This window comes from Meles meles, chromosome 15, assembly GCF_922984935.1.
Source record: "Meles meles chromosome 15, mMelMel3.1 paternal haplotype, whole genome shotgun sequence".
Lineage (NCBI taxonomy): Eukaryota > Metazoa > Chordata > Mammalia > Carnivora > Mustelidae > Meles > Meles meles.
In genome coordinates this window covers 71,063,664-71,090,153 of record NC_060080.1, presented here as the reverse complement: position 1 = coordinate 71,090,153, position 26,490 = coordinate 71,063,664, and the positions used below count along the sequence as shown (strand labels likewise).

The following is a 26,490-nucleotide window of genomic DNA, read 5'->3' as shown; positions in this document are numbered from 1 at the left end:
CTAGAGAGAAATAAGAATTCTCTATAAATATAATGAAAAGAGAACAAAAGGAGACACATCATCAGAAATATTACATCATACATACAAGATGATATATAAAATATAATTTTTGAAGTGTTATTTTCTTTGCTATCTAAAAATGGAATGATGAAAATTATGTTGGGCTCATGTTCTTGTTCCAGCTGTGAAATGAATTTTGTGACTTGGAGAGTTCTCCACCTTCTCTTTGCCTCAGTTTGTGCATCTCTAACATAAGAGGGACTGTAGTAGATATCCCCCATGGGCTCTCTCAATTCCAAAATTCTATGGATTCTGTAGCTGGGATATTTTCAATATTTTCATTGCTTATAAATTCTTTTTGACAAATTAATGCTGAGTTCTAACATTAAAATATAGGCTCCTTCAGCTGAAGAAACTGATGAATTTAATGATTTTTTTAAAAAGGAAAAGGAGAGGGCACCTGGGTGGCTCAGTCATTAAGGGTCTGCCTTCGGCTCAGGTCACGATCCCAGAGTTCTGGGATCAAGCCCTGCATCTGGCTCCCTGATCAGCGGTAGGTCTGCTTCTCTTACTCCTACTCCCCCACCTTGTGTTCCCTCTCTCGCTGTATCTCTATCAAATAAATAAATAAAATCTTTAAAAAAGAAAAAAGGAAAAAGAGGACAGGTTTTAGATTTAACTATCCAGGAGTGTCCTACCGTTCTACTCACTCGAGCTTCCCGTATTTTATGTAGCCTTCAACAGGTAAAACAACATACAAGTACACAGGGTCTTGACGAAACTATGAATTCACTATGAATTCCTGAATAACTACAACTTATGGGTCAGCCATGATACACTACTAAAGTAATATGAAGCCTGTGTTTAACTGAGTTCTATTTATTACTTCTGTTGCATATTCAAATCTAAAATAAAGGATATAGACCATTGAGACCAGTGTTTCAGGTCATGTTCACATACGATTCCAATTACTCAATATTCCAGAATGAGAAGACAATGATTAGGGATAAATTATAGTAACTATTAAAACTTTTCTTAAAATTTCCTTTCTAAAAAATTAATATCACACTTAATCATCAAAATATCTTCTTTAAAATTAATTTATTTAGTTATAGCCTACCTCCAGGTAGGATCTGGGGTGACTATACAAGGCATGGACAAAATTCTAACTGAAAAAAGGCAGACCGCCCGACATATAATCAGATAAACTAGATGTATTACAATTAAGTAACTTATTTGCCTCTCGGGGTGCCCCTGTTCATGGGGCAAAATGAAAATAGATGGGCCAAATAGAAAGATGTATCTTTCTATCAAAGGTAAGCGCCGACAAGAAAGAAGGGAAGGAGAAAGGAAAGTGGAGTAGTAATTGTTCTTGAAACTGTTACCAAACAAGAACTGAGTTATGGAAACAAAACACCATTACTTTGCAATCTCAGCTAGTGAATGTAGCAGCTGTTCTTCTCAGCTTACCACTTCAACCATCCCCTTTTTAACACTTCTCTTTTCACAGAATGGCAAAAATCTAATTTTCATAATCCCCTTTCTCCCAATCATCCCATCTTAATCCTAGATGGGCCCTTACTTCTTGGTTTTTGAAGGAAACTTGAAAGAAACCCAGGCCATTTATTAGGTTTCTGGATTTGGAGGAAGGAAGCCCTCACTCAGGGCCCAGCTAACTTTCCCACAGATGTGGACACGTAACAGGCCAACTGCTGCTCACACAGCTACCAAAGCAAAGCCTTAAATGGGTTTAAAAAAAAAAAAAAAAAAAGGACAGCATAAAAAAACAGAATCTGGGTGAGAAAACAAAGGAAATATGCAGAGCATATAAAAGACACAGCAGCCACTAAATAAATATTTGCTTTCAGTACAGGTTATTTCTGACTTTGGTTGCGCCGCTCCCCTTCTCTCTCCATCTTGCCAGTATTTTGTATTTTCTTTGGATATATGATTGACCTAGTTGATACGTTATTACACGAAAAATATACACATTTTAAAACTTACAGGCATGTTAGAAAATTAAGTTTTATGAAGGTAACTTTAAATTACATGATTTTATAGACATTTGTTAAAAAAGAAATTTGTAAATACAGCAGTTTGCTGTGCCTTCTTTCTCCTTTACCTATATATTATGATATAAATATATTGTTTGAAACTAAGGGGATATCAGAAACTGGGAGAATCACTTCTTCACCCACCTAGAGGCAAACTTAGGCCAAGATAACTGGGAAGTCTGGATTAGAAGGAAACGGTGGTTTGTAACCATGGCAACAAATCAGAGGAAGGGATAAAGTCCTGAGGGATATTAATTTTAGAGCATGGTGAAACTTAATGAATCTTACATCAAAAGACAAAGCAAAAACATAGGGACACGTGGGTGGCTCAGTCAGCTAAGCATCTGCCTTCGACTCAGGTCTCAGGATTGAGTCCCACCTCAGGCTCCCTGCTCAGCGGGGAGCCTGCTTCTCCCTCTGCCTGCTGATTCCCCTGCTTGTGCTTGTGGGCGCGCGCTCTCTCTCTCTCTCTCTGTGACAAATAAAATCTTAAAAAAAAAAAATAAAATAAAGCATATCCAATAGTTAGTAGAATATGCATGTCTGCCTATAACTAGCTCTTTGCAAAAATCAGCCAGTTTATTTACTGTGATAAGTTCATTTTGCCACTCTTGGTTTCCTCTGATGACTCTGTTAACTTAATCTACAACCTATATCTTCCTCTGGGTTTCACTGTATGCTCCCCATTTTCATTTCTTCTCATTCTCTCCATCCCAAGTCAACAGTTAGCCTACTCATTTCCTAATTACTCAATTCTAGGCCTTTCCTTATTCCCCAAAACAAACCTACCCTATTTGGAGTGGTTCTAGATACAGTGGAAGTGGACACTCTAACATGTACCCATCTACTGGCAGTCACAGACCTTTCTTACAAGAACCTCTTTGTCTCATTTGGGTCCACAGTTATTTATTTCCAGTTCTGCTTTCCATCCAAGATCTACCTTTGTAGTCACAGCAGTCTTTCTAAAATTACAATCTTATAGTACATCCTGTTCTTTTCACTCTATCGCGTGGTCAAAAGGTTAGTTCCAAACCCCTTAACACAGCTTATAAGACTTATACAGCTTAGTTTGCAGCCTGTATTAAAGCCACTTTCACCATTTTTCCTCTATGTACCATAAATTCTAAACTATTTTCAGTTCTACAAATGAGGAACAGTCTCCTCTTGCATGCTTTCTCTTTTCCCTTGTTTCCTTAGTTAACTCCTATTCATATTCAAGTCTCACCTTAGCTGTCTTATCCTTTGAGAGGCCTTCAGTACCTCCTAAGTCTGAGTTTACATACTTTACCATTAGTGTTGGTTATTCTGTATTGTAGTTGACCTTATATATTTCTGTATTCACCGAAAGAAATATAAACTCTATGAGAGAAGTGACCAGGCACATCTAATCACAAATACCTCCTCAGTGTCTAAGCCCAGTGCCTTTAAATATCACTTAAAATGTCATAAATGTTTAAAAATTTTTCTCTGGTGCATTGATTACCACCTTAGACACTATAATAAACTACAGCTACTGATCCATTTTTACTTCAGAGTTCCATTTTGTAATAAAGTACCTTTGTTTTGGTATGCAATTGGACATATTTTTTAAGTCATTATCAAAGGATTAGAAAAAACTAGGATTTTCTGAATGTACAGGGAGAATCCAAGGAGAAAATTATTGCCCAAAGAGAAACTGATGCAATATCCACTTACCAGGTTTGAAATCTAAGGAGGGCCAAATGTATTGCACTATAATTTCTGTATTATTTATAGAAGTTTTGGTGATATGACAGGAAAATCAAGAATATACTTTCTTTATGAGTCAATTATGAAATAATTGCCAAAGTCAAACTAAGTTCTCTGAAAACTGTTAAGGGAAAGTATGCATAATACATAGTTAACCACTATACACTTAAGAACATACTTTCACCTATATCCTTTTCCCGTGTGTTTGACATATTATTTCCTTTTTTTATGTTTGTGGAATTACTGACAAATCAGAGTTCTGGAAGGAGAAAAGAATAATACCGGTTAAATGAACGTTTTCACAGAATGTGTTTTTACAGGAATCTTTGTTTCTTAAACTGGGTAAATTGAGATAAAATATCATAAAATATATATTTAACTAAAATGTGAACAAATCCTTAGAGCAGTAGTCTGCAGAGGTTAAGAAAAAAATTTGAGGTATTTCCTTCTTCTCAAAACTTGTCATCTTAGTAGATACATCGTTTTATGTGAAAAATAAGCCAAAATGTAATGGAAAAAAATCACAAGGTGACATAGACTTAAAAGAGAAAGAGAAAGAAACACTAGAAAAAATAATTACTCTTTCACAGAGTGCAAGAAAAAAACAAAATCAGGAACATAATTATGGTCTGATGAAGAAAATAAGAATCAAAAACAAGAGACTCTGTATGTATGTTGAGGTTGTCTATAGTCTTCCTGTAAAGTCTTTGGAAACTGTGTCTACAGGTTTCTTCTTGATCATTAACAACAATGCATCATTTAGTTGGGAAATACAGTCAACCATACATGAAAGAGATGAGGTATAAAGAAAAATACAAAAGATGAATTGGCTAAAACCAAATTCCAAATAAAAGAAATACTGGCAAAGTTTAAGAGTATCTCAAATGCTATTATGCTCTCCAAAAAAGGAGGTTGAGTCTTGATCATTGGTATATATGACACCACAGGACCTATACAAGCTATTCTAAAGCTATGAGTGGTGACCGTGGAGACACAGGGGAAAAGTGTGGGGTTGTAGAGGCCTTTGGGGTTTAAAGCCTGTGTTCAAATTCTCTCCTTGCTGCATACACACTCTGCATTTTTGTTAAATGCAAAACAAAATTAATAAATCAAATCTAGTTGAAGGGGTGAGAATTAAATGGGACAACATACATAAAGTTGATAATAACAGCATATAAGAAACAATCAGTAAACCTTAATCCCTTCCTCCTCTCACACACTGCTCCTCAAGGCTCTTTAAAAATACGTTAGTTTTACTTCATATAATACATAATTTTAAAATTATGTATAAAGATTATCTGTAAGTACTAAAAGTCATCAAAATAATTAATAATTAATTAATATTAATAATTATAGTTATATTATAATTATACTTAATTGATAATATTAATTATTTATAATATTAATACTGGTTAATAATAAAATTAATAATTGATAATAATTTCTCAACTTAAATTATTTTAACTTTTTTTAAGTGGTCATAGTCACAAAACATTTTGTTAGACTCTTTTAAAAGCTTGTACTTGAATATTTATATTTTTAGTAACAATATTAGGATTTTTTTGTGGAAGTAAATCACATTATTGTTTTAACTTTAGTTTGCGGTTTTGTCTTGTTTTGGTTTAAGTGGGAAAATCAGAGATAGTGAAAAGAAACAAATGTTTCCTTAGCTAGTTGGTGGGAGAAAAAAAAAATATATATATACATATATATAATCCGTCAATTAATCGTTCTACCAAATACCTTTAGTTCCTACTGAAATCATGAATTGGTAAATAATCTGGATATCTGAATAAATTCTTGCCACTTACTTTCAATCTTGCCCTGAATAATTTCAAGGTGATCCATAAAGGCCAGATCCAAGCTAGAAATTATGACTAATGACAGATCTGTCTTTCTTCTGCAGGTTTTTAGCATTTTCTATAGAAATTTAGTTGCACAGGCACCTGAATAGCATATGTAGTTGGCTCACACCAACTAAACCTCTGAGGAAGAGGTAAAAGAACCATTTTGGGATATATATGAAAAACTTTATGCAACAAATGCATATTTGGAAACTGCAAAAGGAGCATGCAAATCAATTTATATGCATGGGTGAATGAATATAGATGAGCTATTTTCAAAGTATAGGCATCCTGGTGTAGCATAAGATATCTGTACAAAAGGAATGGGAAGGAGATGAATTGCTCAGCTTAGTCATCCAGTTACAATTTTCAATGGAAAATTGCATTGTCAGTTTCCATTATACCTGTACAAATTTAGACAAATTAAAGAGTCAACTAAGTAATTATTGATAACATACACGTGTATGAAGTAAAGCACACAAGCCTTGTCAATCATTTGGAACTTCTCAGATGTTTCTAGAAGTTCCATTAGGAAGAGAAGACATTACAAGAATGATAATACACTTGACGATGAAGCCAATTTGAGACTCAATGCTGACTTATTCAGCCATCTCTTAAGTTTCCTTTGGGAGAAGATGAGGGCAGGGGGAAATGTTGTAAATGGAACATTAACAGAAATCACTCTGCTGAGAAGAAATATTCTACCTGCTTCCAGACCATGCACCTTATTAGGATGCCTCTGTTAAATGCCAGAAGAATGATCATACAGCCTGACAAATGCATACAAGTTAATTAAATAAATAAATAATCAATTGATCAATCAATCTTTGGAATTATATAGGATTGAAATTCTGCAATTCTCTCTTCTGTGATATTCTTTCAGAATATATCCTGCATGGTTAATGCCATATTTTGTTCTGACAACATGAACATTCTGTTTTTATTTCTATAACAGAATGTTCAATCTAAAGTGATAATACAAATCCTTGATAAGTCATAGAGTGAGTCTGATCTTCTGAAATGGGCTATTAGGTCGACATTTCAAAATCTTATTGAAAATCCCTCAAGATGGAGAGTCACCAACGTCCTTTGTTAATCTAGTTTTAGTACTTGCATATATATTTATCTTACAGCAATTTAAATAGATTTTTATCTTTCCACTCTGTGAAGACAGTGAAACATCTGATCTTTACAATTTACTTTTTTTTACATAAAAACATACATACATACATACATATATATATATAAAATCCAGCTGTGTATATTATACATATTTGTATGTGTGTATATTTGCAATTTGATCATGTTTACTAACCAATATATTTTAATATATTTCATCCTACTTTATAGATATATCTCACTTATATCATGTTGTGAGACATTATATATGGGCCTACCCATGTTTAGTTAGCTAATTACGATGTTAATTAATCTTTGAATTGATTCCACTTATTTGTTTTTACCATTACAGATGATTGCAATATATACCTGCAATCATACATTTGTGAGACTTGTTCAGGTATTTCTGTTAAAAAAAATTCCTAGAAGGGGAACTGTCCTGTTAAAGGATACACACATTTAAAATTGTCATAGCTACTATTAAATTTCCCCTAAAAACAGTTGTAGTAGCTCACACTCCAACCAAAGATGTGCAAGAGCATAAGAGAGCCTATAATTACCACATCTCTGTCAACACTGTGTACAATCATGCTTTTTAATTTCAATCCGCTAAGCAAGAAATAACAACCTCATTTTAATTTATTTTGCTTTACTTATGGAGATCAAGCTTCTTTTCCTATATGTATTGGCTTTTCGTATTTTTCTTTTAAAGAACTGCTTATTTGTTTTCTCTGACCATTATCTTCAATATTTTCTTCTTAAAATCTTGAACCTATTTAAATTTACTAACATTTATTGAGCTCCTACTATGGGCTAGTCTGCTGGCTCTTACTTATATAACAGAGTAATAAATAGGAGTATAAGTGCTCCCCCGGGGACTTGGAATCACATGAAGAAACACGGTGGAGTGTTAAATAACTAAAATAAAATGTGTGGAGTGCAATACTGTATGAACCAAGATCTACACAAAGTCAGCGTTTGTTCTGCAGGAGGGTCAGGGAAGAACATCAGGGAGAATTTCAGAAAGATCTTTTAGATGATTCATGAATGATGGGTGGAATTTCACTCAGGGTAGACAGAAGGCTTTTGGTCCAGAAAGAATAGCACTAGAAAGGGCTCCAAGACATGTAAATACCATAATTATTCATAATACAAATAATGTTGGCTTCCATCACAAGGTTTCTGTTGGGAGAAAATGGTAAGAAATGAGACTGGAAAGATCAGACACAGATTTCAAAAAGTACTTGCTTGACACTCTTAAGAATGTATGTTTTCTCCTTAATCCTTAAGCCAAAAGAAAAATGCCATTTTTAAAAGACCACCCAGTAGTAGAGAGGGATGGCTTTGGGTGGGGAAATGAGGAGTACGGCTTGGAATTAGGAAAAGTCGTAAAAATTATAACAACAATCCTGATGGGTGAACAGGAGAAGCTGAAACAGTGTACTAGCAGAATCAAGTGAATTTAGGTCACTAAGAGCACATGACTATATTTGCTCACACCGGTGACAGCACTTTTTGCATTCATGCAACAAATTTATGCAATCAGGCATGTATCTGCCGGTGTACTCCATTAGAATGTGACTTCTTTCCCTTTGAAAGTTGTGAACCAAAACATAGTATTTCACCAAAAGATAAAACAAGTTTCCCTTGTTTAGTTCATGCCAAAAAAGTATTTGTTAATCTGATGATTTTTCTACCCATCCTAAGTACCTAATGACTCACCACAAACTGTTTTCTTATGGTATGGAAAAATCCAATGATTGGAGTAATTTGAAATTATGGTAACCTGATTCAAAGTGTGAAACCATCTGTCAACTATAATTTTTAAAAGGATCCACATGGTTGTCACTCTTCATAGGCATACCACTATACGTAGATTTTTAGATTTTTCAAAAGTAAAGCTCATTTTTACTACAACTGAGTATATCAGTAATATCACTAAATGGTACACGTGTGCACCCTATTATAGGTCTTCATACGTTGTGATTAATAGTAAGTTTTATTCATATTGTTGATCCCTGAATATTTTATAGCTGTATTTAGGTTTCAACACTTTGTTTTGTGCTTCCAAATTTTGTCTTCAAGAGGACTGAGAACACAGAGGTGAACAGCTACGTAAGTGCTAAGATCTCATCATGTGTAGAACAGCTTCTTAGTAAGTGGTTTGGGAATGATGAATGAATTCATCAATGAGCAAAAAACATAGGGCTGAAAGATGAGACTTCTGGTTTGTGTAACTTGTTGTACTAAGAAACCATGTACATTACAGAATGCCCAAGAACATGTGTTTTTTGATGTTGTGGTTGTTTTGATTTTATTTTCTTTTGTTTTTGAATAAGAAATTACTTTTTCGCCTTCTCATTCCATTTTCCTCCAGGAAGAATTCACATCAGTGCCAAAACCCTTCCATCCAAATCTCTGTTTCCCAGAGAAAGAGTAACTGACACAGAATAGAAAAGGATAGATACAGGAGGGCATCACATGGCCACGCTGCCTAAATTTGGGCAGCAGAGCAGGAGCACCACACCTGGTGGGTTTGGGTTCAGTCTGGGGAGGAAACTCTAGAGAAGGCACAGTGAACAAGCGGAAGTGTGAACTGAGTTGAGACACAGGCGGCTGCTGTAACTCGAGCTCAAACACATTCAAGGAAACCCGAAACTGGGGCAATCCACTGTGTAGAGAGGACAACAAGAGTGGCTGGCTCAGGGCAAGCATGTGGGCCAAGAGCCTGCCCAGAGTCTACTCCGGGGACACTTAATGTGCAGCAACAGCAGGTTAAGGCAACTGAGAAGTAATTCATGAACTAAGTTCTCTTGTGGCAGTTAATGCCATATTTTAAACAAATGCATCTGTGAATTATAACTTCAGATATTTTTTAAAGTCGTTTTTTGTTTGTTCGTTTGTTGCCAGTGGATAATTTGGGCTTTGGGGGGGCAGGGATTGTTTTGGGCTATTTCTATCTCGTATTTGAGAGATTTGTGTGTTAAATGTTTTCCAAAAAGTTTGACTGTTTATGTAACTGATATAAGAGCTGAAAATGTATTCTGAAGGTCATTTAGTCCAAGCCTCTGACCAGAGAAAGGGAAATCCTAAGCAATTTAAAACTGTTAGTTTTTAGTGTTTTAGTTTTTTAGTGTTTTTTAGTGTTTTAGTTTTTAGTGTGTCTAAGTTATTTTTAAGGATCTCCAGGAACAGAGATTCACCCCTACCCCCACGTCTGTAGGTTGTTCTCACATTTATACTAGAATTACAAGCAAATGGTGGTCCCCCCCCTCCCCTTAGGCCTAGATCAACACACTTCTTGTTCAAATTCATTTCTCCTCTGTAGTCCTCTGTGGACCAGACTACCACTGCCAGGTTTGCTTAGTCCAAATTCTTTTTTCTGTTTGTCAACTCATATTTTTCTGGCCTACTTTTCCTGCTAACAAATGCAATGCTATCAAGACCTTTCCCTTTACACAATTCTAGACTGCCTGATCCACAGACACTAGTAAGAGGCAGTTTTTGTTTGTTCGTTTGTTTGTTTGTTTTTAACTGCCAAGTAACAACCATCTACTAAGGACTTTAGAAACCCTCTGCCCAGATAGATATAGATTTAGACATAGACATAGACATAGAAGACATAGATACAGATCTATCTTGGTACCTTCAAGATATAATGGGAAATCGGTAAGCCAGAAAGAAGCGAAAGGAAAGGTTAGGGAGTCAATGAAAGTGCAGCATGTGATAACAAAAGGGAGAGTTGTCCCCAGTCTGGGGAACTAAGAATTGGAAAAGCATTAGTTAGTAGAGGAAACAGTGAGTAACATAAATAAAGCAGGTGGCTATTAGGACAAAGAGGCTGAATGTCAGATCAGTTTCACAGAAGGGGGATCTGAAACATTTTTAGCTCAGTGAAGACAGCACTCTTTCTCTTAAACAGATAAAGATAATTCAAGGAGATATTGACTACTTGAATTTTATTTCCACTGAGGACATAACAAGAAGAAATTAATTTATGTCAGCAGAGAAAGGATTTTCATTAAATTTAAAGAAGAAATTCTGCCCAGGAAAAGTTATTAAACACTTAGATGGAATACTGAGAGGGAGAGAAAATGAAATTGCGTTGGTTTATACAGTCATCGTTTAGACAAAGGGCAGATTCTCATATGCAAAAGAGAGTGTGGAGGATGTACATTCAGTTATATTGAAAAAGAATGAATTACAAGTTCAGGGCACGTCCTCAGGAGGTCACATAGCCCTGGTCTGAATGCCAACTGTGCAGTTTCCCAGGGTGTGAATGGAGTGATTTTAAAAATCTCTCTGTGCCTCAGTTTTCTCAGCTGTAAATTGGGGGAAATCACACCTACTTTAAAGGGTTGTGGGAGGATTAAATAAATTAGTATGTATAAAGAGCTTAAAATAGTGCCTGGCACAGGGTATGAGTTATGCAAGATTTTGCTATTGCTGTCCCTGTTGTTAGTAGGATCAAGTCCAATGACATCTTGCCAGAACATACTAAGGAATGATTATATTTTATGGGACTCTAATTTTAGATGATAATGTATTGTCTGGTCTTTTTCCCTCCTCCTAGCTCTCCAGCGCAATCTCAGGTCTAGCAGTCAAGAAATTCATGTTCTAGTCCCCTCCTCCACTAGCAAGATGTGTGATTGTTCTTATTTTAATTCACTAGTTCTTGTTGTTTCAAATTCTGTTCTTTCTCTCTCTCAATTTACCTTCTTCTCCAGCACTCATTTTCTTCCCCAATCATCTTCTTTTCTCCTATCTCCTGTTCCTCTTTCAGCCCTCAGTCTCATTTTCTCAATTATTACACATCCTAAGCTCCACAGCTTCCCTGAGGTCTCATCATCCTTCCATCCTCCATCCCTTGTGGGAAGAAGACACTACAGGATTGTATATTTGGCCCCAATCCAAATCTTTATTGCCTCGATTTAGGAAGAAACACAGCATTTTCTGTGTCATACAAACAAGGACTTTGTCCAGGATGGATAACATTTTGGGTCTAGGAGAAGGGGAAGTGCCCATCATTCTTTATTTCTAATGACCTCTGGGAAAGTGCACAGCTCTCGGCTAACAGTCAGAGAGAAGTGCCATTCCCAGATGAAGAATTACTCATATTCTTGAAGCTCTACCCCTTGTCTGTGTTTTTATGAAGGAAATCAATGTAGAGAGTAGAAGAGAAAAAATGGATGAAATTCAAGAGAAAAAAAAAAAACATCAGCAACAATAAAAAACAACTTTAAATGTTATTTGAAACCAAAAAATAGAAACTGTGATGGAAACAGAAAAGCTATATTATTTTAATTCCACCATTCTAATCTAAACAAACATTTAAGAGGCCAGAGGAAGAGAAAATTAATGATGTATGAATCTAAAAATTCTCGTATAATGATAGAAACTGACCAATAAGGCATATTAAAACTTACACATGACTCCTTTAAATATTAACAGCTAAAATTCTTATAGATTTTCCAACTACTCTGGTAAGAGAGATTTGGGAGCTGTTTTTTACCCAGATCACTCTTTTGAAATATCCCTGTGGTGGCTGGCTTATTTTGAACTCACTGGGAGCTCATTAAATGAGTTTAACCCCAAGTTTTCTTACGGATAAAAGTTTTAAAATGTCTTTATTAATATTAGCTTAATTTTTTCCATGTGTTTGAACATAATTGTGGCTCATCCCAATAAAGAGTTAAATAATAACTAATATTTAATAATGATAGCTAAATTCCATCAAAGCAAATTACTCTTGATTACTGTCAGAACAATCTTAGAGCAAGACTTAATATAGTCAGATTTTCATATAACCCCCAGGAATAGTTAGGATATTGTCAATCAATAATATGAAAATGGTACTTTGTAAAAACTTCAAAATTTCAAATCCCATGCCTGGTCACAGAAAGTCATGTGTCTTACTACAAACACAGACTTTTTAGGTTTCTATGGTATTGTGTATAAAAAATATATATATTACATAGACTATTTAAAATCATAAAGTCATATTTTAATGATATGTTTAACCAATATATTTGTGAAGATTTTAACATGATTTCAAAGACTTTTAAAAAAATGCTTCTCTGCTTATATAATTTTTATATATGTCATATTTTTGTATATACTTCTGTGTTTATATACACATGCACAATCATTTATATATGAAAAGTACATGTTTTCATAATTTTAAAAATCTTAGTACTCTAGGTCACAAGAAGTTGACCCAATTTTTAAAATAGGGGTTCACGTCTTAACATTTACAATGTACAATATGTTACATCCTGTTTTTACAATGTTTTCAGTTGTATAGATTAAACATTTAGTCCCTTAAGGTTCACATGCAACGATTTTAAATAGTCACATTATTTCCTGGGAAAAAAACAAACAAACAAACCAATGTTGCATTCAGATAAAGAGTCTAAGCTGAAAAGTAGTATCTTCCATATGGCAGCTATAGTTATATGCTACCATGCCAGCTATTTCCCTAAGGAAAGTCCAGGCATGCTTAATTATAGAGACACATCATTACTTAGGAGAAAAACATGAGTCTTTAATTTCCTTGCCTCTGCTGGACTGGGGCAGTTCATTCTGCTGAATCCAGAAAAGTCTGAGTAACACTTAAGCTTAGCTGGTTCCACGTACAAGTCCTGGTCTTGTTAGGTCACCCACAACAGCAGCTCCTAAACTGTGATCAGTGTTGTTTCTGTTATGGAATGTCATCCACACAGAATTCATTATGCCTATAATTAAATACAGAAAGCCCCTCCTGATGTTAGGGCGCTTATGAAGCAACTGTTCTTCTTGGCAGCTCCTCCTTTAACTTTTGGACCACCAGATCCCTCCTGGGAACCAACCTAAGAAAGTGCTATTTGAAGTTGTACTGGTTCCTGTAATGTGGCGTCAGTTTATTTCTAATTACAGTCCAGACAGTTTTGAGCACAAGTTACTAGACAAGAGTCCAGGTCAGCATTTTGGCTTGCCAGGTCAGTCTTGTTCTCCTCCCACTTCTTTCCAATAATAGCTTCTCATATATACCAGAAATAGCATAGGGAATACATCTTTCTAACTCTAAGAACTGCTCCTGAATTCAATTTTCGGCAATGTGTTGGGAAGCCAAACTTATCCAAAAAGAGACACTACCTTCTCATTATGTAATTTCAATTAAATGCCCAGTGTACCATCATCTAAACCTTCAGCAGAACCATGTTCTAACTCAGCAAGTCTAAGTTTCTGCTTGTGTGATGGGGATAGATCTTTGTACTTGGGCTAAATCACCATGGACTTCAATAATTTCAATAATGTTATCTCCCGGACTCTGAAGCAGATGCAAATTCTGTGTTGCTGGTTTTGTGAAAACTAAGTATTTTCATTCAGGAGATTAAAAACTGTAATTCTTCAGATGCAATATACTGGGGCTTTACTTCTAGTTGCATCAAAGTAAAATCAACCCCTTAAGCATAATATTAACAGGTCAACAAAAGCAGCAAATAAGCAAGTTATAGAAACAAAGTGCAATGAATCCCGACAAATCATTCTGTTTCATTATTATCATGACATTACGAAATGGCACTAAATGTAAGGGTCTGCCACAATCTTCAGTTCTGAAGTCTTTATTATAAGTCAGCCATTCATATCAGTAGCAAGCTGACAACACAAAACAAATTCCCAGCATCCACTAGCTGTTTATTAAGTAAAACAGGTTATGTCATATAATGGACAGAGTTGCCTGCTGGGGCAATGGACACACCTAGGCTCGTATTTCAGCTTTGCCATGAACTATGTGCCTTTTGGCAAGGCAGCTTTTCTAATCCACAATTTTCTTCTCTGTAAAATGGGAATTTTATAAAACCTATTCACGTAGAATGTGTAGGTATAAATACGGTTAAGATGGACAAAGCACACTGTACAATGCTTTTCACTCAGTAAGCACTAAACAATAATTAGAATAACTTACAATTCTAAACAGAACAATTTCAATTTTTTTTTCAAACACAAGAGGCGCTCATGGCACCAAGAAAGGAGGGGCATCTAGTGCACCTTTTGAAATAATTTTATGTCTAATATTTTGGGAGAGAAACCACATATTTTTGGAGATTTGGAGAATATTATCAGAGTTATGGTTAGACTATTAATGTTTTTTCCCCAATACTAAATTATTTCATTTGTTCAGATTTTACAAAGAAGAAACAAGGAGACAAATGCCCTCTTTACTCAGCTTGTCTGTACCAATGTATCAGTGTGTAATAAGAAAATTCCACCAAATCTTATATATACTATTGGGCATGAGTGATCTAAACTTCCTCTAAAATGACCCCAACATAGATTTATAGAAACATGTTTAACATTTTCACTATTAACATTTACAACACTTTAGAGCCATCTACCTTTGCTGCCATTAGATATTTCTTCCCAATGTTCACGTTTTTCTGGGAGTTTTCACCTATTAACTACTCGTACTCTGAAATAAATTAGCCTAAGTTCACAATGTATTAGTTGCCTGGTTATGTATTTCTCGATTTTTTTTTTCATTTTATTTTTTTTTTTCAGTGTAACAGTATTCATTCTTTTTGCACAACACCCAGTGCTCCATGCAAAACGTGCCCTCCCCATTACCCACCACCTGTTCCCCCAACCTCCCACCCCTGACCCTTCAAAACCCTCAGGTTGCCCCAACCTCCCACCCCTGACCCTTCAAAACCCTCAGGTTGTTTTTCAGAGTCCATAGTCTCTCATGGTTACCATCTTGAAAACTGAAATGCAGAGCATCAGTGATCTCACTCTACTTTTAACAGTGATTTAGAGGCAATGCCATATCTGGAATTTAGTTGTTCAGACACCTTGCCACATTCTGTTTACCCACACTGTGTAAATACCAAGGCAAGAAGAGGATTTGAGAGAGCACTGCACCCATTCCCATATTCAAGTAGAACACATGGAATCTATGCTTAAAAGAAGTGAGAAAAAAAAAAGCCATGCACTTTCTGAAGAGCTCTAATATAATTATCCAAAAAACCTTTTTCTTCCCCAAAACCTAATTGGGACATTTTAAGGCTTACTATATAGCAAAGACCAAGATATTTACCAATTCTTGTGTTTTGAGTAATAGAAAAAGGACCGAGCTATAAAATTATACATGCACCAGAAAAAAAGTATATGAGGTTTGCATAATATTGTTTTGTACAACAAGCTCTAAACATTTAGAATATGTGCTGAAGTGAACATGAACTGAAAATTTTTAGGTTGCAAAAAATGACTTATTCTTAATTATGTCAAAAATACGTGCGCACGTCTTGAAAATAAAGTTTGCAGAGAAATTTCAAAAAACAGCTTTATATCTCTAGAATAAAACAAAACGATAAGTATCTATGATATTTAATTTTCAACAAACATTTATAGGAGTTAAGGTGTGGCCACCAAATGTTTACTGAGAAAGGGATACAGAATGGGTCAATGACTGCTTTTCAGGAACTAGTGTAGCTCAGGGTGCTGCTTTTCACAATACAGCTAAGAAGAGTATAAATATTATATAGTGTTAGTCCTTTCTGTAGTCAATCAGTAATCATTTTTTTTATCAGTTTATTATCACACTTTCTCTAAAGGTATCCAAAACTGGAACGTGATTTCACTGGCATATATATAAATTTATGGTAAAAATACAATCTGTTTATAATAACTGTAAGAATATCTTACTTAAGGTTTTAAAGCTTGAATATATTACCTAGCTTCTCTGCAGATACATGTAAATAACTTTAACTTATAGGAGAGCCTCAAAGACAAATCATAAATGGAATAGGCCCATTATATATCTATATCTACACATTGGAATAAATATATTAAAAATCACTATTTAAATATAGGATTGAGATGAATGAATGTATTAGTTTATATGGGAGTGATTGTTTTTACAATTGCTTTTGTGTTAAAGGCTTTCTTCATAAAAATTCTGAAACAGAATAAATCAAGAATTCAGTACCTATGTAATATTTTTCTTTATTACAGCAGTTAAAATACTGAATGCCTAGAATCAAAATCAACCAATATACACTGTCACAAGAAAGGCATATTGGGTAAGGCTCTTGGAGAGTACAACATAGTATGACATTGCCGATGGGCTCCAAAAGCCTATAGATTTGCTAGGTTTATCTAGGGAAACTACATGATAATCCACAGAAAGGGGTCTGATAATTTTCACAGACAGAATCAAGCGTTCCTAACAATAAATACCCTTAGATTTCTATATGGAACCAAACTCACAAGATTCTAACTTCCTTAAAGAAAGAATCTTGTTTTTCCCTATGTTCCCCTCGTTCAGTCTACAGCTTACAGTGGGTGCTGAAACAAATTTTATTAACTGACAAACAGAAAATAATGTTTTCTCTTTTACTCTGGCCCCCTATCAATGTGTTTCCTACACTGTGGCCAGAGTGACATTTTTGAAGTATAAATTTGACACCTTCCACACTAAACGCTTTCCATTATTTTTCCATCACACTTACCATAAAGAGTCAAATCCTTGATATGGTCTAGAAGGGCCTGCAAGACCTGGGCCTACTCCTCTAAGAACTCCATATTCCAGGGCCTTCTCTCAGTTGCTTGAATATGCCAGGCCAACTCCTATACCAGGCTTTTGTAACTAGTATTTCTCCTCTACATTGACATGGTTTACTCCTTCTCGTCTCTCAGATTTAAACCTCAATCTTCAGGGAAACCTTCTTTGATTAAGTTAGTTCACACTATTGTAAGTTCTCACAACACTATGTATTGTGTATGTATCTTGTCTTCCAAAATACATACCACCATTTTAAGTTTCCATCTACTTTTTAAATAACTATGCCTCCTCATTGGAATGCAAGGTCTAGCAAAGTAAGAACTATTTCTGAGAGTTTACTCACATTTTTTTTTTACCTGAACCTGCTACTCAGACACATAAAAAGCATTCAATCATTATGTGCTGCATAAAGAAATGAATGCAGAAACGACTGAGTATATACGGTTGTCTATCTGATCACCTTAGTAAAGTCATAGAAAGCATGGTCTTTATTAAGTGACATTTATCATACTACCATGTAATATTTAGTAATTAGCCATTGTAAGGGTATGTGTTTATGTCCATTTAAATAGGGAAAGTAAATAAAAGTGACACTGAAGAGACTAGTATGAAATTTTAGTATAAACGACCCTAAAATACATGAAACCTGGAAATCATTTTTAAAAGTATAACTTTACTTCTTATTGATCAGCTTTTTATTCTCATTTTTAAGCTAGACAGCCATGAAATTCACTAATTCTTTTAAGCTGCTAAGAAACTACTAGTCCTCTTAAGTAGAGACTTATTAAATAATAATGGTCCTGGGGCACTGAGATGAGCATGATTCACTGAAAAAGCTATGTACCCCACAGGCATCCATCATTCAGGAAAGATGACATTCTTGGATACTTGAGTTCTGAGGCTCATTTTCAGGGTCGAAGAACGTAAGTGATATATGTTAGTTCTATCTCATCAGCCATTTATACCTTTTTTTTGAATAATGCCTGAACCTGAAAAAATATCAACCCTCATAAAATGGAAATCTCATTCAGCAGAGAAGATAATATAGGGCTCTAGAATGAGAGTGCCTGTACTTGTACACGGGCCCTGCCACTAACCTGGTCATGACACACAACCTTTCCTGTGTTCTCTTTCCGTCACTACATAAATAAATAAATAAAACTTGCTAGGCTTGAATAAATTAGAGTAAGGATGAAACTAGCTCATGAAATAAAAATATTCTAGAAAACCATAGATGCAGAAGTTGTTGCAAGACATTCTGGGCCAGAAAAAAAAAAAAGAAAGAAAGAAAGAATATTATTATTGCCTTTTTAGTAGTTCTGACTGTATTTTTAATATGAAGGCAACTAAATAATATTAGACTTTATTAAGTTAAAAAAGAAATTGTGGTTAGAAAAAGGTATAATTTGAATCTTATTTAATGTTTGTTTTAATTTTTTTCCCCTAAATTTTCTCTAATGAATGTGGATTTGTTTTCAAATTAGTTTTTAAAAGGGATGTGGCAATCAGCGTAAATACTGGCTGGAGGCAGCGTTCTGCTCATACTTCATCTGAATAGAAACCACCTATCCCTGGCCATCAATACATGATTGGTGTTCAGAGAAGCATCCATTCTCAGTTAATTATTTAACGGTCACTTGACACACATGAAATAGAGAAAATACATAAAAATGGAGCCAATCCTTCTGGGCAGATGGACTCTGTCTTTATCAGTCCATCTCCCATTTCTGTGATAATGAAAAGAATCCAGCCTTTTGTTTTCCTTTCGTGACTAGTGGTAATCTTTGCACTCCGTTTTCAGATCAAATTTTCAAAACGAATCAATGCTTCAGAACCATCCTGATGGATTTTCTTTTCTGAATTGAATTACTTTAAGCATCAGGTACTATACTGCTCAATAATGCATCTCGGTAATTCCAAATTCTTCCTTTTATGGAAAGAGCCTATACACTGGCAAAATAAAATGCATTTCAGAAACATTTAATTCTGCTTCTCTTCAACATATTACTTTTGCCACGCTTTCTCCACTCTTAAGTGTTCCTGATTATGCATGATCCCTGGATCCCTACATTTAAAATGCACAAGAAAATAAAAATTTTAATTTAAAACACCCTCCCACACAGAACAAGCTGTCATCGTGTCATATTTGTTTCCTAATTTAAGGAAGGAAGTTATATCTCATGCGTCCTTCATTAAATTTTCTGCTCTGTATTTTAAAGTGGCAATGGGATATGTAGAGCAATTTTTCCCATAAAAAATGTTCTTTTAAAAAATATATTTCTATTAATCAGTGAAGAGATATGGAGCTTCAAATTATAATACAGCAAATCATCATATTTGCCAGCTACTCCATTCAAGATTTACAACTAAATTAGATATGGGAGAGGAAAAACATGTACTGTTTTATTTTTGTAAAACCTAACTATAAAGCTTGGTACTAAATCCATGGAAATTTACTGGCCAAGCTGAAGTGCAGTCTAGCCCATGGAATACCAGTCTTCTATAATTACTAAAGCCAAAACAAAAACCTTCATGAAGGCAGAGAATAATAAAATAAACCTTTACTTTTTTTTTCCATAAACCCATGAAGGCTACAGAACTCTTCTTTTTCTGATGACCAGCTCCTTCCTTCCTAACAAACTCCCTTTGCTGTTTAAACAACTACAGATTTTATCAAGTCTTCATTTCTCTTCAAGTCAGATGAGAGAGAACTGCCAAGTCTAATAAGATTTACAAGGGCTAGTTCCTCTTAGAAGTGTCAACTAAAAAAAAAAAAAAAAAGAGCAGGAGAAGACATTATACAATAAAATTCAGCCACACATACAGCTTTTGTCCTCACAGCTTTCAAAACCAGATTTAATAATTAATCTCTTTAAAAACAATTACAGCCATAAATGTCATTTATCCATGTGCTGTCTTGATTTGACCCATGCACTATCTACTTTAAACCCTGACACCTCTGTTGCTCAGCCACAAATATATCCATGCTTCATCTTTTTCATATCAGTCACTTTCTGGTCATAGGCTTTTCGGTATTTATACAGTATTTTTCCTTGGTCATTGTCATGTAGCAATATTGGAGACACAAGAATGAATTTTATTTATTAAGGGGAGAAAATAAAACTTAGGTATGATTTATTTTTCATTCCACGCTTTCAATCCTTAAAAACAAGAGAATTTACAGGTTGGTCTCCACTAGTCAGATAAATGTCATTAGCTAAATGTACTCAGAAAATCTCTTACAACCCTTCATACTCATCCCTTGTTTATTAGCCTACAGAAGCTTCCCAGTCCAACAACGTCTAAATTTCTGTGTTATTTATCTTTCCAAGACATCTGCTAATTAAGAAATATGTTATTTAATCTCTAACACTTCTAAATATTAGCTGACCTGTCTCCCACTTCAAGAAATCACAGAAATCACATAATTTTTCCTAAACTGACAAAAGTTGGACTTGGACATAACCAAAGAAACTAACATTAATGCCAAGCACCCTCCTCCCTCTAATCCAGAAAACGTTCACATGTGCCCCCTCCCACGCCCCTTTTTCCACAACCAGGAGCAGGACTTTCTACTTTACTTATAAAAGGCAAAGCAGTTCCTATGAATCCTGTTCCCCTTCTGTCCTTTACCATGAATAACAAGCGTGGAGATTCTCAACCGTAGTGAACCTCTGCTGCACTTCATTCTTCACCAAATGGGTGCCCAGTCTTCTAGAGGCTTATCTGCATCTTAGGGGGAACACCTGTGTGTTCCAGACTCCGAGGGGGCAGAGGAAAGCACAGCAGTTGTTCAGGTGAGCCATGGCCCAATTAAGTTGGGGAGCAGCCTGACCAAGAACCCGAGGAATCCTGAGAGGAGAGGTAAGCAAGCGGGGTTGGCACGGATTCCCATGAGAAAACTGAACCCGGAGATGGGGCTGCTCAACCATTAAGAGAAGGCCAAAGGAGGGGCTGCGGGAGGTGATAAGGCAGAGAGGCCCAAAACAGGTCTTCACCTTGAAACTAGCCGAAACGCACTGTCCAGAGCAGGAAGACCCCATGCACCAGCCGGCCCCCCTGCCTCGCCCTGCCTCCCCGCGCCCTGCCCAGGCCGAGGCCCCCGGTGGGTCAGGCGTCGGGCCTTACCTTGGCTGCAGTCCTTGCCGCGGAAGCCGGTTCGCGAGCAGTCGCACACCGCCTGGTCGTCCACCACGGAGCACACGCCTCCGTTGAGGCACACCCCGCCCTCGCCCTCCTCACCAGCCTCACACGGGCTCCCCCCGCCGCTGTTGGGCGGCTCGTCGTCCAGCTTCACCTCGCCGCTGTCCACGGGCAGCGCCTGGGAGGAGTTGACCCTCACGTCGCGAATCCACCCTTTAAAGGGCTCGCGCTCCCTCACGGAGGCCAGCGTCAGCTTGAGCGCCGCGGCGCGCAGTTCCGGGGGCAGCCCCCCCACGAAGAGGCCGCTGAACACCGTCATGTCCCTGCGCTTGGACTTGACCTCCACCCACTTGGCCTCCACCTGGTCGATGAAGAGCGTCGTGTTGCGGAACTGCCGACGGATGCGCACGTTGTGCCACGCGCCGTCGTTGACCGGCGTGTCAGCCAGCAGCGTGGCGGGCTCCGCGCAGAAGATGGAGAAGCTGAGCTGCAGGCGGCCGCCGCGCGTCAGGATGAGCTCCAGGAAGTCGCAGAAGCCCTCGTCGTCGAAGTAGAGCACTAGGCCGCGGGCGCTGCGCGTCTTGAGCTGGAAGCTCATCTCGCTTTCGCAGCAGGCGTTCCACTTCGGGAAGCGCGTCCACTGGCCCTCAGCGCCCGGGAACTCCAGCCCGCTGCCCAGCTCTGCCCAGCAGCCCAGGAGCAGCAGCGAGAGGCACAGGAGAAAGCAGCCCCCGCGCTGGAGAAGCGCCGTCCCCATGCTCGGGGCTGGGGTGCGGCGGGGGGGTGCCGGGGCCGACAGGGTCAAAATGGTCCTGGACACCGTGATGTAGAAATAAGGGTCCGGAAACAAGTAGGGTAAGGGGGTGGGCAGGAGGGGGAGGGATGCACCCTCCTTGATCTAGCTCTTTTTTTCTTCTTCTTCTTCCAGCAACCCCTCCCTCTCTCCCGATAGTCCCCTCCCAACTGGAAAACGTAGACCCCAGTCGTGCAGGGCAGCAGCAGATCTTCCAGACCAAAGGGAGGATACACTTTGGAAGCAACGTTCTGGAAAAGGCGTTAACAGAAGGTCAAGGGAAGTCACTCATCCATCTGAGTCCGATGACCTAGTTCAAGGGCATCAGTGGTGTCAACAGATGCTGCACTCCTCAAATGCTACCGTCTACCAGGTACCGTCAGTGGTACCCGGCAAAAGCGAAGCAGTTAGACTGTGGAGAAGCAAATACTTCTCAGGGAAATACAAGAAACCAGCAATGAACCAGGATCCTTGGATACTTGTAAATGCCTCAAGTGTTTCTCCTCCAGATGTGCTTCCCAAGCCAGAAGGGAGAGAAATGCTCCTCGCCTCTTTACGGGCACCACTTAACCCCTGAGTAGCTTCAACGGCCTGCTTCTTCTGTCCTATCATGGGCTTCCTGCATCACTGTAGCCAACGCAGAATTCCTTATGCATGGCCTCACGGGCTGGATTTTACTTCTCTTTTTCCCTCCCCAACAGTAAGGTTCGAACCCAGAAGCTGTGGAATAGCCAGAAGCTGTTAGGTGTCACAACAGCTCCTCTTCTTTCCTCTCTCCCTCCGCAAGGCCAAGCTAAGATGCCAGCATATCAGTTTGTTGTGTGTTGGTGATGCATTTTGGTTTTGTCTTTTTATAAGGACCCAGAAAATCTGCAGAAAATTAAAATAAAAATTAAGTTCTAAAGTCATTTATAGTATCATATAAATCATTATTCAGCTCAGAAGCAAGGTAAATAACCAGAGTTCTTAGGAAACCAGAGTTAACCTTACTGGAAGGGGCTTGTTTGTCCTGATCTATCAGGGAAGACCTAATGTCTCCTAATAGTTAAAATTGCACTTTTACAATCAGTCATTACACCCTTGCAGTTTATTATAACTGTTAATAGGTAACCCTCTCAGAATTTTATAGAGATAGGTTTATGGTTATCTTTTACTTTTTCTGAGAAAGTTTAATTTTTAAAATAGAAGAAGAAAAGACCCTTTCAGGGACTTTTGCTTATGTGGACAATAAAAATACAATCTAGTCAAAATTCAGTTAATACAGATTTTACAACAGGCAAGGCAGATCAAACTGCAACTGGAAGCTGCTGGCTTGGATTTATATAACATTCTTACCATTTTATGTTTTTCACAGAAAGAATATCGATAGTTTCTTGGGATTCTCTTTTAAATTTCAAACAGTATTTTCCTCCTTTTATTAAAGGAATAATCTGTTATAGGAGAAGTCATCTAACTGGAGTCCTATCTATTTGGGGCAGCATTTATGTCTCAATTGCCATAATATTAACTCCTTTAAAGATGGGTAAAGTATTTAATATTTTGCCAGCAGTGATCTTAACTCCTCTTCAAGTCCATATCTGGCAGTCAGTTCTGGGAATTTGTGTGGTCAGAACAGTAGTTGGCGTGTGTGTCACCTTAGCTGCTGTGCGTCCAGAATGCTAGAAAATAAAGTCATATCCTTGAATCACTCACTATAAAATTACCTCTTTATTTAACTCTAATCTGACAGGTTCCTGAATTGGTACAGAAATCATAACTAGTGCATTACTTTTAAGTCTTTTTTTTCCCCCACCAAAAACATTACTCTCACATTTTGACACACACACACACACAAAAAAAAAAAAAAAAAGAAAAAAGAAAGAAAAGAAAAGAAAAAGAAAAAAGAAAGAAAGAAAGAAAAATGGTTCATCTGGTCATGTCAAGTAAACACATGCATTTCCCTCAGCTTTTCCCACTATACTACACCACCCCCTGCACACACACATACACACACATTTATTGCCTGGACATAGAAGCTCACTATCCAATTAACACTTCTTTTTTTCCTACAAGCTGAAACTAGCAGTAATTTATGGCACCGCATTGTGCTGCTGCTCCTCCATGGGGGGAGCTGAGAGCATTTCTCTTCAGTACAGAGCAATCCCTACAGGTGTCAGCTGAGAGCCACCACCAAGCCAGGGGATCCCACTTCAAGTTCCTCCCCAGATGAAATTGATGACTGGTTCTCTCTTTTTCAACACAGATACAGCACAACACATACATACACATACACATTGCCCAGTAGAAATAAAAAAGACATAAAAATCTCAATTGCTTATTTATTATGGCTGATACATTTCACACCATCAGCAATCACCAGCCATATCTTGTCTACTTCTGTGCCAAGCCCAAAGAAAGGTGCTCTTAAAAATCATCCTAAGATAGTATATTATTCAATATACTCTCATTTTTTAAGAGGACTCGGACATCTGCCATTTTTTCAGTCATTTGCAAAATAAATCTGGAATTTTAAGATCAAGAGTAGTGCTTTGAAACCATCCAGAAGCTTATGTGTTAGAAAACCTTTGTGTGTGTGTGTGTGTGTGTGTGTGTGTGAGAGAGAGAGAGAGAGAGAGAGAGAAAGAGAGAGAGACTCAACTGGAGCTGATTATTTTATTAATTAATATTATATGGATCACAAAACCTTTCTTCACCCCCTCTCCTGCCCTCCTCCACTAATGCACACCTTGACAATTTTTTTTAAGGGATAGCGAGTGGGGGGAACACATATATATTCTTACCACTGGGGAGGTCAACTGACTCTCCCAGTTCTTAGAGGAAGCTCATTGTGTGTGAGAGAGTATCTGTATTTATATGGAGAAAGGATTCTCTCTAGGTGCCGGAAAAACCTGGTGAGTTCACAAATTAGAGGATGAAATAAAAGGATCTGAAAAACAACCTAATGCAGCCAAAGGAAGAAGCGCTCTAATTCAAAAGCAGACTAACAGCCTCATTAATCTTTTCTTTCATTTCCAGAATCAAATTCATTCCCAAGCCACTGGAAGGATCAATACAGTATGCTCATCCACTGCAGTTGCATTTATTTTAATATGTTTATAACACACATACACATATGCACACGTATCTTCCCATGCATCCTTCAATACATACCACCACAAAGAAACTGAAATCTTTGGGATAATTTTTAGAAGTGCCTTTTCCCCCCTGGCTTTTACAAAGTCCCTCAATACCAATGCACACCCAAATTCTCCCTGGCTTTCCCGCCCAGTCTTTAAGCTCCATCTCTAATACCAGTGCAGTTTCTTAGAGCCTGGAGTCAACTGCACAAATTAAGGGCTCATGGGGGAAGAGAAATAAAGATGTAGATATAGATATATTTTATTGCTTTGGTTTCTAACTTGTCTGTTTTCTTTCTTTTGCCAATAAATCACTGCATCCAGCCTTTAAGTTACTACCTCAGTTCCACCATCTCATCTTCTTGCCATCTATTTAAAAAGCTTCATGCAAAACAACGAAGATCTATACTCCTCCACCCTCCCACCACCCATCCTTCCTTGTGCATTTGTGGCAGATCCTGGCTCAGTTACTAGGGGGAAATATATCCTTCTCCAGGTTGCCTCGCCCCATCCCCTCCCCCAACCCAAATTGAGCTTCTTTACCTGCCCGGTTATTCCCCTTAGCTCGACCCAGAGCCTGAAGCATGCATCGGTCAAAGCGAATTTCCTGAGGTCTGTGGATAAGGCGACTGCCGCTGCCTTTTCAGAGGCGTCAGGCTTGAGCGTCTATCTCCAGGAGTGCGGGAGGGGAAAACAGGCAACGGAGGGGAGCAGGAGGAGGAGGAAGAGAGGGAAAGAGCTGGGAAGGAGGAGGCAGTGGTGGAGCCTGAGAAGGCTGGGTTACGTGACGCCGGGTGCTGTCCTTCTGAAAGAGAAGGGCGGAGCTGAGCTCTCCGCAGTACCATGGAGAGCGGCGGGCCGTCCTCAGGCGAGGATACTGGTGGGCTCGGCCGGCGGGCACAGCCCCTCCAGGTCGGGATGCTGCGGAGGGAGGTGTTTATACCTTTGCTTCGTCCCTTTGCAGGGGAAGCCCGATCCTGGAGGCGGGGACCTGCCGCAAGAGCTTCTAACTTGTCACCACCCACCCTCCCCCGAGAGAGAGAGAGAGAGAGAGAGAGAGAGAGAGAGAGAGAAAGGGAGAGAACCGGAGAACCACGTAGCCTACTGAGCATGCCCAGGCCCCTGCTAGACCCACGGAAACCTGTGTGGA

The 26,490-nt window shown here is 37.8% G+C and overlaps 1 protein-coding gene across 29 annotated transcripts in view; it reads right to left on the bottom strand.

Moving 5' to 3' along the window:
• NRXN1 (neurexin 1) overlaps positions 1-26,262 on the bottom strand; it is a 1,247,328-nt gene extending 1,221,066 nt beyond the window's left edge. For 10 of the 29 annotated variants that reach the window (XM_045979150.1, XM_045979153.1, XM_045979171.1 and 7 more), the window contains exons 1-2: positions 25,884-26,262; positions 21,417-23,094 (exon numbers count right to left, since the gene is read on the bottom strand). In XM_045979150.1, coding sequence (XP_045835106.1) covers positions 21,417-22,188 — 772 coding nt within the window. In that variant the 5' untranslated portion in view covers positions 22,189-23,094; positions 25,884-26,262. The remainder of the gene's footprint in view (positions 1-21,416; positions 23,095-25,883) is intronic. The other 19 variants (XM_045979157.1, XM_045979173.1, XM_045979161.1 and 16 more) reach the window with 3 other exon arrangements.
• Positions 26,263-26,490: the final 228 nt, after the last annotated feature.